The 21,034-nt window shown below is 43.3% G+C and overlaps 1 protein-coding gene across 9 annotated transcripts in view; it reads right to left on the bottom strand.

Moving 5' to 3' along the window:
• Positions 1–21,034, bottom strand: part of gbf1 (golgi brefeldin A resistant guanine nucleotide exchange factor 1) — a 231,590-nt gene that overhangs the window by 204,088 nt on the left and 6,468 nt on the right. For 6 of the 9 annotated variants that reach the window (XM_085970692.1, XM_085970688.1, XM_085970687.1 and 3 more), the window contains exons 3-4: positions 4,689–4,730; positions 164–230 (exon numbers count right to left, since the gene is read on the bottom strand). In XM_085970692.1, coding sequence (XP_085826818.1) covers positions 164–230; positions 4,689–4,730 — 109 coding nt within the window. The remainder of the gene's footprint in view (positions 1–163; positions 231–4,688; positions 4,731–21,034) is intronic. The other 3 variants (XM_085970691.1, XM_085970694.1, XM_085970697.1) reach the window with 1 other exon arrangement.

The raw sequence follows: 21,034 nt of genomic DNA, 5'->3' as shown, positions 1-21,034 counted from the left end.
GTTGATTTCGGCAACTGTATTTACATTGTGCACAGAAATACAAATTTCCTGAACAGGAAATGATATGCAACACCTCAAGATATGAAGTTTGATTGAGATGACCTTTAAAATGTTTGATGCACAATTTGCTCAGTCTAATAGTTATCAATGAACTAGTAGGTACCTGTTATATTGTTCAACACTTCTTTGAGATGGTTGAAACTATTTAGAAGTGGGTCTTGCTCTTCATCCTGAAATAAAAACATATAAAGTATGAAAATATAGATTAAAACAATTATTCTGATTTAAGGAATATTTATTTCCTGTCAGGACATGAAAATCAAAGGGAGGAATGTGCTATTTAGAACTTGAAGTACCTAGTCATGTCCAGCACATTGCTTCATACTCTTCCCAATTCTTTCCTAGCTGAAATATAGTAAATCCTAGTTATAACAGATGTTTGATTGCTACCTAATTTAGCTAATGAGTTTTCAAACTGGGAAATCTGACTGTGAACCAAAGGCAACATGTTGCAAGATTGAACACCACACAAACTAAACTGTGTGGCAATACCAGCAAATTTTAAGCTTGCTGCCACAAAGAAATGAAATCTATAATCTTCCCATGGGCAATGTTCAATTGAGAGCGAGACTTTCTGACCACGTTGTCTGGCAGTCAATGCAGATGTGACCATTGATGCTTCATAGTCAGACTGCTTCTTTAAAAACACAGTACATTGGGAATTCTCAAAACCTAGCAGCCTCTCTCTGAGTGAGCTACCTCGGTCAGAACTGAACTTTCTGTTGCGAGCTCACACTCAAAATGAACTACATTGAAATGGTCCACAATCATTTTAGTGGTGTCCGCTTCAGTTGAGGCCAGATTCATAGATTTGACGACAAATGCAACAGAAGCATTCAATTGCAGACATGCTGACGCAATACCACTAACTACATTGGTAGGAGCAATGCCTCATTTTGTTAGCTCCAATCCAAGAGGAGCAGGAACGCGCCTCAGAATCTTTTTCACAGCATGATGTCACATTGTCGTGAAGTGACAGCTTACCCACCAACACAAGTTCAAGCCTTGGACTGAGAAATCACACATCAAAATGTCCATACCAACAGCAGTGGTCATACACCCCGGATAACGGTTTCGGCCAAATCTTGTAGCACCATTATTACTACCGTCACCATGGGAATGTTGAACATCCCAGGCATACGAGAAGCATTAGACAAATCTAAGTTGTGGCCTGTGTGAATGGTGGTGACAGTACTCCAAGCTTCTGAAGAATTAATTGTGTGCACAATTGTAATGCATCAAGCATATAAACCTAAGCACTCATAGTCTGTGCAACAAGGTAATTGTAACCACTGTATTGGAGCTCTCTTCCACAAAAAGAGTAGATGCTATCTCAATTAATAATTTTTAAACTGAAGTTGATAGATTTTTGCTAGCCAAGGGTATTAACGGTTATGGCACCAAGGCAGGTAGATGGAGTTATGGAACAGATCAGCCATGATCTCATTGACTGGCAGCAAAGGCTCCAGAGGATGAATGGCCTCCTCCTGTTCCTATATATTAGACCCCTTATAAAGCACAGATGTAGGTTTATGATTTAAATCGTCAAAGCCGCTTTCAAACCAAGGTCCTAAATGTGAAAGGTAAGAGGGGTCCGAACCACATCAATCACGTCCCTCCCAAAAGTATTGTTAATATTTCAACAGCAGTTTGTTTTCTGGGGTTGGAAGAGCTGCAAGTTAACACCTTGGCTGTTGATGACTGGAATCACAGAATAGAATCATAGCACAGTGGGGGGCCATTCGGCCCGTCGAGACCGTGCCGGCTCTCTGCAAGAGCACTTCAGCTAGTCCCACACCCCCGCCCTTTCTCCATAGTCCTGCAAAAAAAATTTCTGCAGGTACTTATCCAATTCCCTTTTGAAAGCAGTGATTGAATCTGCCTCCACCACCCTTTCAGGCAGCGCATTCCAGATCCGAACCACTCGCTGCGTAAAAAAGTTTTCTCTTATGTCGTCTTTGGTTCTTCTGCCAATCACCTTAAATTGGTGTCCTCTGGTTCTCGACCCTTCCGCCAATGGGAACAGTTTCTCTCTATCTACTCTGTCCAGACCCCTCATGATTTTCAACGCCTCTATCAAATCTCCCCTCAACATTCTCTGCTCCAAGGAGAACAACCCCAGCTTCCCCAATCTATCCACGTAACTGAAGTCCCTCATCCCTGGAACCATGCTCGTAAATCTTTTCTGCACCCTCTCACATCTTTCCTAAAGTGCGGTGCCCAGAATTGGATAAAACACTCCAGGTGAAGCCAAACCAGTGTTGGTCATAACTTCTTTGCTTTTGTACGCTATACCTCTATTTATGAAGCCCAGGATCCCGTATGCTTTTTTAACTGCTTTCTCAACCTGCCCTGCCACCTTCCAACGATTTGTGCACATATACCCCCAGGTCTCTGTTCATGCACCCCCTTTAGAATTGTACCCTTTAGTTTATATTGCCTCTCCTCGTTCTTCCTACCAAAATCTATCACTTCACACTTTTCTGCGTTAAATTTCATCTGTCACGTGTCCACCCATTCCACCAGCCTGTCTGTGTCCTCTTGAAGTCTATCACTATCCTCCTCACTGTTCCCTATACTTCCAAGTTTTCTCTCATCTGCAAATTTTGAAATTGCGCCCTGTTCACCCAAGTCTAAGTCATTAATATACATCAAGAAAAGCAGTGGTCCCCTGGGATATCCCACTGTGTAGCTTCCTCCAGTCCAATAAACAACCGTTCACCACTGCTCTCTGCTTCCCGTCACTTAGCCAATTCCGTATCCATGCTGACACTGTCCCTTTTATTCCATGGGCTTCAACTTTGCTTGCAAGCCTATTATATGGCACTTTAATCAAACGCCTTTTGGAAATCCATGTACACCACATCAATCGCACTGCCGTCATCAACAATCTCTGTTACCTCATCAAAAAACTCAATCAAGTTAGTTAAACACGATTTGCCTGTAACAAATACATGCTGGCTTTCCTTAATTAATCCACACTTGTCCAAGTGACTGTTGATTTTGTCCCCGATTATCATTTCTAAAAGTTTCCCCACTACCGAGGTTAAACTGACTGGCGTGTAGTTGCTGGATTTATCCTTACACCCTTTTTTGAACAAGGTTGTAACTTTTGCAATTCTCCAGTCCTCTGGTACCACCCGTATCCAAGGAGGATTGGAAGATTATGGCCAGTACCTCCGCAATTTCCACCTTTACTTCCCTCAGTAGCCGAGGATGCATCACATCCAGTCCTGGTGACTTACCTGCTTTAAGTACAACCAGCCTTTCTAGTACCTCATCAAGTTTTATCCCATCCAGTATCTCAACTAACTCCTATTTCACTAGGACCTTGGCAGCAGCATCTTCCTTGGTGAAGACAGATGCAAAGTGTTCATTTAGTACCTCAGCCATGCCCTCTGCCTCCATGCGTAGGTCTCCTTTTTGGTTACTAATCGCCAACACCCCACCTCTTACTACCCATTTACTATTTATATGCCTATAGAAGACTCACACAGTGTTCTTTGTAAATTTGTTCACAGACTCCAACTTTCACATTACAATCATGCCATCAGGGAAGGTGTTCAAACAGCAGCTGAACGTCCGTCATAACGGCACAAAAGGAGGTCATTCAGCCCATCGAGTCTGTGCCAGCTCTCTGTCGAGCAATCCAGTCAGTCCCATTCCCCCGCTCTATCCCCGTAGCCCTGCAAGTGCCTATTCAGTCTCCCTTTGAAAACATTGAGTGACTCCACTTCCACCACTTCAGTCGGCAGCGAATTCCAGGTCATCACCACTCGCTGTGTCAGAGTTTTTCCTCACAACCCCCCTGTATCTCTTGCCCAAAACCTTAAATCTGTGTCCCCTAGTCCTTGTACCATCAACTAGTGGGAACAGCCTTTCATCGTCTAGCCTATCTTGTACACCTCTACCAAATCACCCCTCAACCTCCTCACACTTCTCTATTAACTTCCATCTGCCACTTGTCTGCCCATTCTGCTAGCCTTTCTATGTCCTGTTGCAGTCGATTAATATCATCACTGTTTGCCACACCCCCAAGTTTGGTGTCATCGGCAAATTTAGAAATTCTATTCTGTAATCCAATATCCAGGTCATTTATATACAGGAAACTTTCTGGTATCCGGCACTAACGGGACCGAGCTGGTGCCGTTAGATCAAAACTGCCGTATAAACCAGCGTTAATGTGACTCAACAAACCCTGTTGCTTAACAGCTTCAAAACAGTCGGCTGCAGCTGCAAGCGTCTCTAGCTGAAGCTGTTGCTTAGCTACAGACCTTGCAGAGCCTGACTTGGGAAAAAAAAAGCAACGAGAAGTAAAAAAACTTATAGAAAACGGCTCCTGAATTTTGCTGGTAGATAGAGCTTTCCGGACTTTTAACCTCCGGTTAAATGAAAGTTTCTTGTACATCAAAAAAGCAGAGGAACGTACCTCTCAAAAAATAACAGTAGGTCTAACTGACTGTCAAATTAGTCTACAAATGATGCAAACACTGCATGACAGTTTACAGCCACTACACAGCAATGTGACATACAAGAGACTTGTCAAAAAACATCTGGCATCCACCTGGTGCCACAGTTAAGTAACAAGCACGCAGCAGATACATCACAGTAAAACTACTATGACATACCTGATACGGCCTTGTTGTTTTGCTCTCCCCCAGAAACACAGTCTGCAGCAACAAAGGAAATGGAAAACAAAGCGGTAAAAAAAATAGAATGAAGAAGCAAAGAACTAGACAGGTCGGCTGAGAAAAGATAGCATCTTCCAATTCGTTTCATAACGTCACCACATCCATAAAAACTTGTGTAAGACACACTCAACTAATGTCCACCTTCATGTTGAAAAACAAATCAGAGATCCAATTGTTAGAAACTATCAGCTCCAAAATTCCAAACCATTTATGCCATCTAGCATGACACGTTAGAAATTAAAAATGTTTTTTTTAAATCAGTCTAAAAAGTCCCAGGTTCGATCCCCGCTCTGTGCTGAGTTAGCTGATATCACCCAGGGCATCAATTGGGCCACTCCAATTGGCCTCAATGCCTAGGTCAGGCAAGCAATGAATACAAAGATAAGATCAGCCAGGATTTTGGCTCCTGATTGGCACTCCGTGGTCCTTGCTGGAAAGTATTTTTGTGCAGACATCAGGCAAGAATAGGATTGGGATTCTCAGGATTGATACTCATCTCGGCCCATATATAAAGAACTACAATTGGGCTGTGGCACAGGAGGGACAAGCGCCAATGGAAACCTAGCCTAGCAAGAGTGAGCGCCTGTATATTCATAGAAACATAGAAGATAGGAGCAGGAGCAGGCCATTCGGCCCCTCGAGCCTGCTCCACCATTCAATGAGATCATGGCTGATCATCCAAATTCAGTACCCTGTCCCTGCCTTCTCCCCATATCCCTTTAGCCTCAAGAAATATATCCAACTCCTTCTTGAATATATTTAGTGAATTGGCCTCAACTGCCTTCTGTGGTAGAGAATTCCACAGGTTCACCACTCTCTGGGTGAAGAAATTCCTCCTCATCGCTGTCCTAAATGGCTTACCCCTTATCCTTAGACTGTGACCCCTGGTTCTGGACTCCCCAGCCATTGGGAACATCCTTCCTGCATCTAGTCTGTCTAGTTCTGTTAGAATTTTATAAGTATCAATGAGATCCGCTCTCATTCTTCTACACTCCAGCGAGTATAAGCCCAATCGAGCCAATCTCTCCTCATACGTCATTCCTGCCATCCCAGGTATCAGTCTGGTGAATCTTCGCTGCACTCCCTCCATGGCAAGAACATCCTTCCTCAGATAAGGCGACCAAAACTGCACACAATACTCAAGGTGTGGTCTCACCAAGGCCCTGTACAACTGCAGCAAGACATCCTTGTTCCTGTACTCAAACCCTCTTGCTACGAAGGCCAACATACCATTTGCCTTCTTAACCGCCTGCTGCACCTGCATGCTTACCTTCAGCGACTGGTGCACAAGGACACCCAGGTCTCGTTGCACTTCCCCTTCTCCCAATCCCATTCAAGGCTGAGATAGAGTGAGTTTTGGAGTCATGGGGAATCAAGGGACATGGGGGTCGGGTGGGAAAGTGGACTTGAGGTAGATCAGCCATGATCTTATTGAATGGCAGAGCAGGCTCAAGGGGCCGTATGGCCTACTCCTGCTCCTATTTCTTATGTTCTTATGTTCACGAGGAGCAGAGAAAAGGAGGAAAATTCATAATGAAATATTTTAAAGGTAAAGAACAAGGAATTAAAAATGCATGTTACTCATCAGTTTAAAAATCTAGAAAAGTGAGCTGCACATTGCTTACATCACAGTGTAGCAACAATTTAACTGCAAGATCCGACATTAAGCAAAAAAAAATTCCAACGCAGAAAGTTATGATAGTCCTGGGCAAAGTAATTCAAATGTGACCAAAAGCAAACAAACTGACTGCGTATAGAAATGTTTCAGTGCAAACTGCTGAAAGATTTTTCTCTTGCCGACTAAACTGAACACTTACCTTTTTTGACCTTCAAGAAACCATCATTTGAGAGCCTCGTCATAAAATAAAAAAGATAAGTGTTTGTTTTCCTGTTTTTTGGCATTGCAGAAACTTAATTTTATTATCCAAGGTTACCATCAAACAAGCTTAAAGGGCACTGCTGGGTCACCTAACTTATCTGTAAATACTTGAAATTACATTTTTGTATTGTTATATTTCTGGTTACTCTTTATATCGTTTCACAGCAATTCCCCCACGTGATTGTTGTTCTCTACTTGTTCTGTTATCAGCACTTGCAGAGATTAAACCAGGGATTAACAATGACCCTAATTGAAGTACAGTATTGTGAATTTAATGCAGTCTCACACTTTGCCACCACTCTCACATTGGACTGTTGGATATTGAATACAACAGATTTTACAGCTTAAAATAACCCACATTGATTTAAACTTCCAGTGATATATTAAGTAAATGCTAAACCGTACAATCGGAAAAAAGTTCCCAAAAGACATAATGGGTTAATTATGCTTTGTAATAAGAACATAAGAAATAGGAGCAGGAGTAGGCCAATCGGCCCCTCGAGCCTACTCCGCCATTCAATAAGATCATGGCTGATCTGATCCTAACCTCAAATCTACTATCACTCTCCATCCCACCCGAACCCATGTGATCTCCCGGGAGAGGCGAAAAACCAGTTAAAAAACCCAATGACCAATTTGGGAGAAAAAATCTGGGAAATTCCTCTCCGACCCATCTAGGCGATCGAAACTCGTCCAGGAGATCACTCTGTCCCTGTATTTCCTGCAGTACTTACCTTCTGTAAAAGATGATCTCCACCCCAGCCAGGAACAGGCCCAATTTACTCTTGAAGGACTCCTAGCTGGCAGCCTGTTCCCGAGGTCTCCACTAATCCCCGTGAATAGAACCATCTCCTGAAATCTAACACAGAATTAGAACACAAGAAGTAGGAGCAGGACCAGGCTACACGGCCCCTGGGCCCGCTCCGTCACCCACAGGGCCATGCCCGATCCGAACCTAGACTCATGTCCGATTTCCTGCCCGCTCAATTCAATTCAATTCAAATCGCTTTATTGGCATGATAAGTTACATCTTATGTTGCCAAAGCATCAAAATACATTTATGGTTTAGCACATAAACGCAGTTCTATTCATAGTGTATAAACAGGTATATCCCTGAGTGTATAAATATACATTCGCATTGTTTATATATATTCTTTTCTTAGTTTACTGGTTGTCCCTCTGTTCATGGCAAGCTGTAACATAGTGTGCCGCCAGTGTTATACAGCTTCTCTCCTCTCCCAGTAGGAATGGGAGTTTTTGGTTGTCATTCAGATTTCTGAAATCAGGGCATATTTGTGAGAATTTTTGGTAGAAATTCTCCCTGATGCCCTGATATTTTCCACAAGCTGTGAGGAAGTGCATCTCTGTCTCCACCACTCCCTGACTGCAGTGAGAGCATATCCTGTCCTCTCTTGGCAGCCTGGTCTGCCTTTTTCGATCGCTAGGCTATGTTCGCTAAGTCTGTACCTTGTCAAGGTTCTTCTCAGTTTGTTATCCTTTACCATGGTCAGGTAATCAGCTATGTTGTATTGTCTGTTTAGGGCCAAGTAGCAATTGACTTTGCTTTGGGTTTTTGTTGTTTCTGCCCAATATGTCAGATATTTTTCCTTTTGCTTAGCGACGATTGTGTTGGGTCGAATTCTTTGTGTTACCCTGTCACTGTCCTGGGGCTGGTTATTGTTAGTATTGTTAGTAGTTACTTCACTGAGTCCCAGGACTAGTTGACTGAGGGTATTCTTCTTTATGGTCAGCTCTTGGCATTTCAGGGCGTCGTAGTGATAGCATTGGGGATTGCTCATTTGTAGGTGATTCCAAAATTTGGTGGCTCTTTTTTGGATAGTGATTATTAATGGATATTGGCCTAGTTCCGCCCTGCATGCATTGTTTACTGTTTTCCTTTGAGTCCGGAGGATACTTTTACAGAATTCTGCATGTAGGATCGCAATTGGGTGTTTGTCCCATTTTGCAAATTCTTGTTGAGTTAGCGGTCCCCATACCTCACTGCCATAGAGTGCAATTGGTTCAATTACTGATTTGAAAATTTTGAGCCAAATGCTAATTGGGATTTCTATTTGGATTGATTTTTTGATGGCATAGAAAGCCCTTCTTGATTTCTCTTTCAGTTCATTCACAGCCAGTTTGAAGTTTCCCGTAGAACTGATTTTTAAGCCCAAGTATGTGTAGTTAGTGGTTTGTTCAATTTTGGTTGTTCCTACTGTGAAATTTATTTTGGGTCCCTGATGTTTGGATCTTTGCTGGAACACAAGGACTTTGGTTTTTTGGGGATTTATTGTCAGGGCCCAAGTCTGGCAGTACGACTCCAGCAGGTCCAGGTTTTGCTGTAGCCCCTCTTTAGTAGGTGACAGCAGAACCAGGTCGTCTGCATAGAGGAGGAATTTAACCTTGGATTCATATAGGGTGAGGCCGGGTGCTGTAGATTGTTCAAGTAGTTTTGCCAATCCATTTATGTAAATATTAAAGAGTGTCGGTGAGATTGGCGAGCCCTGCGTCACCCCCCGCCCCTGTGGGAAGTATTTTGTTTGTTTGTCTCCAATTTTAACTGCACATTTGTTGTTTGTATACATTGATTTAATTACATCATATGTTTTCCCTCCTACCCCACTTTCGATAAGTTTCAGGAATAAACCGTCATGCCAGATGGAGTCGAAAGCCTTCTGGAAATCTACAAAGCATGCGTAGATTTTGCTTTTGTTATCGTGAACGTGTTTGTCAATTAGGGTCTGTAGGGTGAAGATATGATCGGATGTTCTATAGTTTGGCAGGAATCCAATTTGGCTTTTACTCAAGACATTGTGCTCCTCAAGGAAGTTTATAAGTCTTTTGTTTATGATGCTACAGAATACCTTCCCCAGGTTACTGTTTACACAGATGCCTCGATAGTTTTTTGGGTCGATTTTGTCCCCACTTTTGTATATGGGCGTTATGAGTCCTTTGTTCCAGATATCAGGGAAATAACCGACACTCAGAACCAAGTTGAAGAGTTTTAGGATAGCCAGTTTCATTTTGTTGTCTGTGTGTTTAATCATCTCGTTTAGTATGCCGTCTGTCCCGCAGGCTTTTCCTGGTCGCAGGTCCTTGAGTTTTTCAAGAAGTTCTTTTTCTGTTATTATGGCGTCCAGCGGGTTTTGGTTATCTTTTATGGCCATTTCTAGCTTTTCCAGTTTTTTGCATATTTGGTGTTGCTCTGGTCTTAGTGTGTTTTTCTGGTATAATTTTTCAAAGTGGTTTACCCATGTGTCCCCATTTTGAATGGCCAAATCGTCGTGTTGTTTTTTGTGTAGTGTTTTCAAGTTTTCCCAGAAACAATTGGAATCAATGGATTCCTCCATGGAGCTGAGTGTATTCTTAATATATTGCTCTTTTTTGGTTCTGAGTGTGTTTCTGTATTGTGTTAGTGTCTGACAATAAGTAAGGCGTAGTTCCTCGTTTTCTGGATGTCTGTGTTTTTGGTTTGATATTTTTCTAAGTTTTTTCCTCATGTTATGGCAATCTCGGTCAAACCATTTTTCATAGTTTTTTGTTTTGGGTTTGTTCTTGCGAGCTTTCAAGTTTGCATTTGTTGCCAAATTATCAAAAATATTGTTTAGTTTACTAACTGCCCGGTTTACGCCTTCTTTATTGTGAGTGTATATGTTATCCAGAAAGGTGTCAGAGAGCTTGAGTTGATGCATTGCTAATTGTTTTCTGGTATTTTTCCGTGTCGTTTTTGGCCCATCTGTACGATTTTTTGGTGTTGTACAGTTTACTGGGTTGTGTTTCTATGTTGTTTGTTTCTGTCTTTTTGAGGAACATAGTAATTTGACTGTGATCTGACAGTGTTGTTTGTGGTTTGACTGTGAATGCTCTGAAAGAGAATGGGTCTAAGTCTGTAATCATATAGTCTACTGTGCTGCAGCCAAGAGGTGAGCAATAGGTCGATCTTCCTTGGAGGTCTCCTATGAACCTACCATTGACAATGTACAGACCCAGGTTTCGACAGAGCTGTAGTAGCTGTTTTCCGTTGGTATTTGACTGCTTGTCGCAGTTATGCCTGTATGGAAGGGAAGGGATGTCAAAGTGGTTATTCCCGAAAACGTAATTGTTTCCCTGATTATTGGTGAAGTCTGGTTCTTCGCCCGTTCTTGAATTGAGGTCCCCACAGATCAACACGTTCCCCTGGGCCTGGTATTGGATAATTTCCCCCTCCATGTTGGAGAAGGTGTCCTCTTTAAAGTACGGGGAATCGATTGGAGGGATATAAAGTGCGCAAATGTAAACATCTTGGGTGTTTGAGATAATCTCCCTCTCAAGTTTGAGCCACATATGGTTTTCGCCCTTTTTTATAAATTTGATGTAATTCTTAAGTTCTGTTTTAAACCAGATCAGTATGCCTCCGGAGTCTCTGCCTTGGGTTACACTTGGTAATTTATTGGAGGGGACCACCAGCTCAGTGTACCCTTGGGGACAGCCAGTGTGTCCTTTTCCTTTATACCAAGTTTCCTGTAAAATGATAATATCTAGGTCTTTAGTTTCATCTATGAACTCTGGGGTCCTACTTTTCACTTCTCGCAGTGAAGAGCGTAGACCTTGGATATTCCAGGTCGAAATATATAAGGATTTCATGTTAAGTTTGATCTTTTACTATGATAGGTTAAAGAGTGGTACGTGTTTGTCGTGTCTAAGTGTGGGAAAAAAAAGATCACATCAGTTGTCTACAAAAGTTAATACAATTTGGTTACAGTTCTTTCTATTAATTAGTCCTTGATCCATAAGGCGGAAGTAGATGCTGCTGCACATCTGCTTATTGTCTCTTAATGGATTGTTTCTGTCTGAGGTATTGCGTACGTCCTGTGCATCTCTCCCTCTGTCTGGCTGGGAGCAGTCCTATTCCCCTGTGGGACAGGCTCCCCGTAACCCCTAACTCCCTTTACTTCTAGGAAACTGTCTATTTCTGTTTTAAATGTATTTAATGATGTAGCTTCCACAGCTCTATGGGGCAGCAAATTCCACAGACCTACCACCCACTGAGTGAAGAAGTTTCTCCTCATCTCAGTTTTGAAAGAGCAGCCCCTTATTCTAAGATTATGCCCCCTAGTTCTAGTTTCACCAATCATTAGGAACATCCTCACCGCATCCACCCGATCAAGCCCCTTCACAATCTTATATGTTTCAATAAGATCGCCTCTCATTCTTCTGAACTCCAATGAGTAGAGTCCCAATCTACTCAACCTCTCCTCATATGTCAACCCCCTCATCCCCGGGATTAACCGAGTGAACCTTCTTTGTACTGCCTCGAGAGCAAGTATGTCTTTTCTTAAGTATGGACACCAAAACTGTATGCAGTATTCCAGGTGTGGTCTCACCAATACCTTGTACAACTGCAGCAATACCCCCCTGTTTTTATATTCCATCCCCCTAGCAATAAAACCCAACATTCCATTGGCCTTCTTGATCACCTGCTGCACCTGCATACTAACTTTTTGTGTTTCGTGCACCAGGACCCCCAGATCCCCTTGTACTGCAGTACTTTCCAGTTTCTTGCCATTAAGATAATAACTTGCTCTATGATTTTTCCTGCCGAAGTGCATAACCTCACACTTTCCAGTATTATATTCCATCTGCCAAATCTCTGCCCACTTACTTAGCCTGTCTATGTCCCTTTGCAGGTTTTTTATGTCCTCCTCACTCACTACTTTCCCTCCCATCTTTGTATCATCTGCAAACTTTGATATGTTACACTTGGTCCCTTCCTCCAAATCGTTACAGATTGTAAAGAGTTGGGGTCCCAGCACTGACCCCTGCAGAACACCACTAGTTACTGATTGCCAGTCTGAGAATGAACCATTTATCCCAACTCTGCTTTCTGTTAGATAGCCAATCTTCCACCCATGCCAGAATATTACCCCCAATCCCGTGATTTTTTATCTTGAGCAATAATCTTTTGTGTGGCACCTTGTCAAATGCCTTTTGGAAGTCTAAATACACTACATCCACTGGTTCCCCTTTATCCACCCTGTATGTTACGTCCTCAAAGAACTCAAGCAAATTTGTCAAACATGACTTCCCCTTCGTAAAACCATGCTGACTTTGTCCTATTAAATTATGTTTATCCAAATGTCCCGTTACTGTCTCCTTAATAATGGACTCTAAAATTTTACCAACCACAGATGTTTGGCTAACTGGTCTATAGTTTCCAGCCTTCTGTCTACTACCCTTTTACCAGAGAGCGGAGAGGCGGTGGACCTGCGAGGGAGCACCAGAGGCGGCAGCGGTATTTAAGGAGCAGCCCGAGGCAGCGAGGCCCAGAGCCCCGAGAGAGCGGAGAGGCGGCGGACCTACGAGGGAGCACCAGAGGCGGCGGTACACAAGGAGCAGCCCCGAGGCAGCGAGCAGCGAGGCCCAGAGCCCCCGAGAGAGCGGAGGACCTGCGAGGGAGCACCAGAGGTGGCGGCGGTATTTAAGGAGCTTACCAATCCAGGTTCCGGGAGAGGGAAGCAAAAAGTAATCGAAGTGTGACATCACCAAGAAGCAGGTAAGTGATTGGTTGGCGAGTATTTTCTTTCTAAATTTTTCCTAAACTTAAATTTTGTGGTTTCTAAGGTCTCTGTTGTGTAGGGGGGACTACTATTAAGCAAGGGCCTTTGAGTATATCATTTAATTGAAGTGAAATTGGTGGGATTCATTTAATTTTATTAATTAAAGGGCAAGTCATGGCAGGACAGCCCAGCCCCGTAGTGTGCTCCTCCTGCTCTATGTGGGAAATCAGGGACGCTTCCTGCGTCCCTGACGACTGTGTGTGCGGTAAGTGTGTCCAGCTGCAGCTACTGACAGACCGCATTATGGCACTGGAGCTGTGGATGGATTCATTTTGGAGCATTCGCGATGCTGAGGACGTCGTGAATATCACATTTAGCGAGTTGGTCACACCGCAGGTAAAGGGTGTACAGGCAGGAAGGGAATGGGTGACCAGCAGGCAGCGTAAGAGGCGCAGGCAGGTAGTGCAGGAATCCCCTGTGGCCATCCCCCTCTCAAACAGATATACCACTTTGAATACTGTTGGGGAGGATGACTCATCAGGGGAAGGCAGCAGCAGCCAACTTCCTGGCACCATGGGTGGCTCTGCTGCACAGGCTGGGAGGAAAAAGAGTGGAAGAGTTATAGTGATAGGGGACTCAATTGTAAGGGGAATTGATAGGCGTTTTGGCGGCCGCAATCGAGACTCCAGGATGCAAGGGTCAAGGACGTCTCGGAGCGGCTGCAGAACATTTTGGAGGGGGAGGGCGAACAGCCAGTTGTCGTGGTGCACATAGGCACCAACGATATACGTAAAAAACGGGATGAGGTCCTAAAAGCAGAATATAGGGAGTTAGGAGGTAAATTAAAAAATAGGACCTCAAAAGGTAGTAATCTCAGGATTGCTACCAGTGCCACGTGCTAGTCAGAGTAGAAATAGGAGGATATTTCAAATGAATACGTGGCTAGAGGAATGGTGCAAGGGGGAGGGATTCAAATTCCTTGGACATTGGAACCAGTTCTGGGAGAGGTGGGACCAGTACAAACGGGACGGTTTGCACCTGGGCAGGGCCGGGACCAATGTACTAGGGGGAGTGTTTGCTAGTGCTGTTGGGGAGGGTTTAAACGAAAGTGGCAGGGGGTTGGGAACCTGAGCAAGGAGACAGACAAAGGAAAGGGAAACAAGGAAAAAAGCAAAAGACAGGAAGGAGAAAAACAAAATTAGAAGGCAAAGAACTCAACGGTTTAAATCAAACATGGTCACAGTAAATAATAATTCATATTGGTCTGAGAGCATTAAAAAAACAAGCCTGAAGGCTTTGTGTCTTAATGCAAGGAGCATTCGGAACAAGGTGGATGAATTAGCTGCGCAAATAGAGGTAAACGAATATGATTTGATTGGGATTACAGCAACATGGCTCCAGGGTGGCCAAGGCTGGGAACTCAACATCCAGGGGTATTCAATATTTAGGAAGGATAGGCAAAAAAGGGAGGTGGGGTAGCATTGCTGGTTAAAGAGGGGATTGACACAATTGAAAGGAAGGATATTAACTCTGATGATGCGGAATTTGTATGGGTAGAACTGAGAAATATCATGGGGCAGAAAACGTTAGTGGGAGTGGTATATAGACCTCCAAACAGTAATACGGAGGTTGGGGATGGCATTAAAAGGGAAATTAGAGAAGCATGCAGCAAGGGCACAGCAGTCATCATGGGTGACTTTAATTTACATATAGATTGAGCTAACCAAATTCGTAAAAATACTGTGGAGGAGGAATTCCTAGAATGTTTACGGGATGGTTTTCTGGAACAATATGTCGAGGAACCAACCAGAGATCAGGCCATCTTAGACTGGGTATTATGTAATGAGAGAGGATTAATTAGCAATCTTGTTGTACGAGACCCCTTGGGTCAGAGCAATCATAATATGATAGAATTCTTCATTAGGATGGAGAGTGAAGTAGTTGACTCGGAGACTAGGGTCCTGAATTTAAATAAAGGAAACTACGATGGTGTGAGGCGCGAATTGGGTAGGATTGATTGGGGAATGTCACTCAAAGGGTTGACGCTGGATAGGCAATGGCAAACATTCAAAAGACCTCATGGATGAACTACAGAAGTTGTTCATCCCAGTTTAGCATAAGAATAAAACAAAAAGGGTGACTCAACCGTGGCTAACAAGGGAAATTAGGGATAGCATAAGATCCAAGGAGAGTGCATATAAATTGGCCAGAAAAAGCGGTAACCCTGAGGATTGGGAGCAGTTTAGGATTCAACAAAGGAGGACAAAGGGATTAATTAAGAAGGGGAAAATAGAATATGAGAGTAAGCTTGCAGGGAACATAAAAACTGACTGTAAAAGCTTTTATAGATATGTGAAGAGAAAAAGATTAGTGAAATCAAGTGTAGGTCCCTTGCGGTCAGAAGCAGGGGAAGTTATAATGGGGAACAAAGAAATGGCAGACCAATTAAATGCATATTTTGGTTCTGTCTTCACAAAGGAGGACACAAATAACCTCCCAGAGATGTTGGAGAACATAGAGTCTGATGAGAGGGAGGAACTGAAAGAAATCAGTATTTGTAGGGAAATGGCGTTAGGGAAATTGACGGGATTGAAGGCCGATAAATCCCCAGGGCCTGATAATCTACATCCTAGGGTACTTAAGGAGGTGGCCCTAGAAATAGTAGATGCATTGCTGATCATCTTCCAAAATTCACTGGAATCTGGAACTGTACCCATGGATTGGAGGGCTACCCCACTATTCAAAAAGGGTGGTAGAAAGAAAGCAGGGAATTACAGACCGGTAAGCCTGACATCGGTAGTGGGGAAAATGCTAGAGTCCATTATAAAGGATGTAATAGCTGAGCACTTGGAAAACAGTGACAGGATCGGACAAAGTCAACATGGATTTACAAAAGGTAAATCGTGCTTGACTAATCTACTGGAATTTTTTGAGGATGTAACTGGGAAAATAGATAAGGGAGAACCAGTAGATGTGGTGTATTTGGACTTTCAAAAGGCTTTCGATAAGGTCCCGCATAAGAGATTAGCGTGTAAAGTTAAGGCACATGGGATTGGGGGCAAGGTATTGACTTGGATAGAGAACTGGTTGGCGGACAGAAAGCAGAGAGTAGGAATTAAGGGGTCTTTTTCCGAGTGGCAGGCAGTGACTAGTGGGGTACCGCAGGGATCGGTCCTTGGACCCCAGCTATTCACAATATACATTAATGATCTAGATAAGGGAACTAGATGTGATATCTCCAAGTTTGCAGACGACACAAAGCTGGGTGGGTGTGTGTGCTGCGAGGAGGATACCGAGAAACTCCAGGATGATTTGGACAGGTTGGGTGATTGGGCAGAAGCATGGCAGATGCAATATAACGTGGATAAATGCGAGGTTATCCACTTTGGTGTCAAAAACAAAAAGGCAGACTATTATCTGAATGACAATAGATTGGGAGAAGGGGAAGTGCAACGAGACCTGGGTGTCCTTGTGCACCAGTCGCTGAAGGTAAGCATGCAGGTGCAGCAGGCGGTGAAGAAGGCAAATGGTATGTTGGCCTTCATAGCGAAAGGGTTTGCGTACAGGAGCAAGGATGTCCTGCTGCAGTTGTACAGGGCCTGGGTGAGACCACACCTTGAGTACTGTGTGCAGTTTTGGTCGCCTTATCTGAGGAAGGATGTTCTTGCCATGGAAGGAGTTCAGCGAAGATTCACAAGGCTGATCCCTGGGATGGCAGGAATGACGCATGAGGAGAGATTGGGTCGATTGGGCTTATACTTGCTGGAGTTTAGAAGAATGAGAGGGGATCTCATCGAAACTTATAAAATTCTGACAGGTCTGGACAAACTAGATGCAGGTAGAATGTTCCCGATGGTCGGAGAGTCCAGAACCAGGGGTCATAGTCTAAGGATAAGGGGTAAGCCATTTCGGACAGAAATGAAGAAGAATTTCTTCACCCAGAGAGTGGTGAATCTGTGGAATTCTCTACCACAGAAGGCTGTTGAGGCCAAGTCTTTAAATATATTCAAGAAGGAGTTAGATATATTTCTTAGAGCTAAAGGTATCAAGGGATATGGGGAGAAGGCAGGTACGGGGTACTGAGTTTGGATGATCAGCCATGATCACATAGAATGGCGGAGCAGGCTCGAGGGGCCGAATGGCCTACTCCTGCTCCTATCTTCTATGTTACATTAGCAGTTTTCCAATCTGCCGGGACCTTTGCTGAGTCCAGGGAGTTTTGGAAAATTATTACCAATGCATCCACAATCCCTACCGCCACTTCCCTCAAGACCCTAGGATGTAAGCCATCAGGTCCAGGGGATTTATCCAGCTTGAGTCCCATTATTTTACCAAGTACCACTTCCTTAGTGATTTTGATCGTATTTAGCTCCTCCCCCCCTAGAGCCCCCTGTTTGTCCAGTGTTGGGATATTCTTAGTGTCCTCTACCGTAAAGACGGATACAAAATATTTGTTCAGCGTTTTTGCCATCTCCATGTTTCCCACCATTAATTTCCTGGTCTCATCCTCTAAGGGACCAACATTTACTTTAGCCACCCTTATTCTTTTTATATAACTATAGAAACTTTTGCTATCTGTTTTTATATTTTTTGCTAATTTACTTTCATAATCTATCTTCCCTTTCTTAATCAATCTTTTTGTTATTTTTTGCTGTCTTTTAAAGACTTCCCAATCTTCTATCCTCCCACTAGATTTGGCTACCTTATATGCCCTTGTTTTTAGTCGGATACTATCCTTAATTACTTTACTTAGCCACGGATGGCTATCTTTTCTTTTACACCCTTTTTTCCTCAGTGGAATATATTTTTCTTGAAAGTTGTAAAATAACTCCTTGAATGTACACCACTGATCATGTACCGTCTTACCCTTTAATCTATTTTCCCAGTCCACTCTATCAATTCCACTCGCATACCTTCATAGTCTCCTTTATTCAAGCTCAGTACGTTTGTTTGAAATCCAACCTTCTCACCCTCTAATTGAATATGGAATTCAACCATGTTATGGTCACTCATTCCAAGGGGATCCTTTACTAGGACATTTTTAATTAATCCTGTCTCATTGCACAGGACCAGATCTAAGGTTGCTTGCCCCCTGGTCGGTTTCGTTACATGCTGCTCAAGAAACCCATCCCTAATACACTCAATGAACTCTTCCTCAAGGCTGCCCTGCCCAATTTGATTTGTCCAGTTAATATGAAAGTTAAAATCCCCCATAATTATAGCTGTTCCCTTATTACAAGCCCCAACTATTTCCTGATTAATACTCCGTCCAACAGAGTTGCAACTGTTAGGAGGCCTATAGACTACGCCCACGAGTGTTTTTTCCCCTTCTTATTCCTTATCTCCACCCAAACTGTTTCACTATCCTGATCCTTTGACCCAATATCATTTCTCTGTATTGCAGTGATTCCTTCCTTTATTAACATAGCCACCCCACCTCCCCTTCCTTCCTGCCTGTCCTTCCTGATTGTTAAATACCCTCATATGTTTAATTCCCAGTCATGGTCACAAGATCATACCCATATGTAGTTATTTGTGCCGTCAACTCGTCCATTTTGTTCTGAATGCTACATGCATTCAGATAAAGAACTTCCAAATATGTTTTGTGACACTTTATTCCTGCTTTTTCCCCTTTTACTACTTTACCTTTTACTCCATACATTCTGTCCCTTCCTGACACTCTCTGGTTTTTAATTCCCCCACTGCTACCTAGGTCTATGACCTTCTCCGTTGTCATTTTTATTATTTGCTCTCTAGAAACCTCCCCCCCCACTAATTAGTTTAAACATCATTGGATGTAAACAGAAACTTTCTAAATGGCCAGGTCAGAAAGTTGCCTTTTCATTTCCGATTCTGTATCTCAACGTGACTTAACCCTACAAGGAAGCCAACACGTGCTCGTGTTTGAATCAATCGCCAAAATTTCTGGAAAAACAACCTAAACTGCTCCAAACTTGAGTTTTAATCCAATCGTGTAGGAAATCTCCATCATTGTCTTACCCAGGCCAAGTCAAAGAATGACACATACTGTCCAGCAAGCATACGGGGTGGCTTGTGAATGAATTCTCGACAGGTGAAAGCTACTGCAGTGAAAGATTACAATTGTTACAAACAATACAAAAATATGGAAGGGGGGAAACTTAGATAAAAATTCACAACTCCATCAGGAACATTATTCTTCCCTCGTATGTTTTCCAGACAGGGACCTTTAAAAAAGAAATTCACAATGAAACAGCTACCAGCTGGTTCTGATACAAGAGCCTCCTGTTACTTACACTGATGCAGCCATTTGCAGTTTACATCAATGATCTGCTTCTTTAATAACTAAAATTCCTAAGTCGGGACAGCCTCGCTGGTTTGCAGATCTTTACACTCACTTTTTTTTTTAATGGTCCTGTGAAATGCATCATTTCACAGACAATGACAGGTGGACAACTGCTCCCTACTCTCCTCTGTAACCAGCCTCAAGGAAAGGAGCATAACTTATCTGGGACAGCTTGCCTCCTAATAATGTTCCCTCTTTCACCATGGAAGCACCTGGCCCCCTCTTGGCAGCTCCCAGCGTCGGTATTGCCACGGTTAGGTAGTCCCCACATGATGAACTACAAGTGAAAGCCCACATCTCACCACTGCACAGCAATGGGACGTCAATCAGAAAAGTGGATTTTTCCTAACGTACCCTTCGAAATAATTATTGCCCAACCTGAAGGCAGTTTTGAAGTTTCATTAGAATATAAATAAAGCATTTTGGCTAATGAATTGGCAATACAAGTGCCTAAAGACAAAGATTTTCCACCCTCACCCGGGTGAACTGCCTTACATAAAAATTACTTGGGACACCATTAAGGGCACACAAGTGACCACAGGACCCTGGGCGAGAAAGGAGAAAGAGAACAGTTTCTATTGAATAGCTTCTGCTGAAACGTGTGAATATCAGGTGAGGACAGGCTCAGGCACAGCTATGATGGTCTGGTATAATATCTGCCAACATACATGGCCTGGACTCAGACATGAAGAACGGTCCGTTTAATGAGATAGCCAAGGATGGCCAGCACCTGTGCAACCACCCCACAGATGGAGTCAGTGTCTTTAGGAGAGAAACAGAGAATTAGGGGGAGCGGGTTGTGGGGGGGGGCGGGGGGGGGGGGAAGAGAAAGAATGGTGGACCACCCTGATGAAGCTTTCTCCTTGCAGGTGTTAAATAAACAAGTTGCTGCTCACAGCTGGACAATGTTATTGTAAGACATGAATTATTCTCTTCACATCTCCCCAGCCCTGATTCCCAGTATAAGGTCATTAAGGAAACAGAGAATAAATAGAACAAAACTAACTTAAATTACCATGCAGATTTGAGCTCTCAAATCAGGACATGTGAATCCAAATGGATGACTAGTTTGTGGGTTCTAGATTAACAGTTTATGATGAACATGAACATAAAACGTTAGTAGAACGCTGGAGATAAGCAGCCACAATGCTCAACATTCCTGGGTCACGCCCAAAGATCCAGCCCTATGCGACTGAATGATAAAATAATTCAACTAGCACAACCAACCAGCCTGGACCCAGTGCGGTGATTCCTGGGCCTGTCCACAGTGATCCTATGGGCTTAAACAAAGGAAATCTCCTGACCTCACCAAAGCCTACTGGCTCATTCCACTCACCCCACTGAGATGGCAGCAGGTGAACCTTTGAGCTCCATAGCACTTGTAACACTGGGTAAAATAGCCCGGTCTGAAAAAAATAACATCCATAAAGGCCAACTCATGAAGTAGCTTCTAAAATCTGGTTCCCACTCCCCACCTCCTGCCAGTGGCTGGGTAGCAAGCTGGAAAATACTCACTTCGTGATTTAAGCACCACACAAGGAAG

The sequence above is a fragment of the Somniosus microcephalus genome, chromosome 29 (assembly GCF_052327205.1).
Source record: "Somniosus microcephalus isolate GS21.2 chromosome 29, FLI_Smic_1.0, whole genome shotgun sequence".
In the NCBI taxonomy this organism is placed as follows: domain Eukaryota; kingdom Metazoa; phylum Chordata; class Chondrichthyes; order Squaliformes; family Somniosidae; genus Somniosus; species Somniosus microcephalus.
Note: the sequence above shows the minus strand (reverse complement) of the source record. Positions and strands in the feature narration are given on the sequence as shown.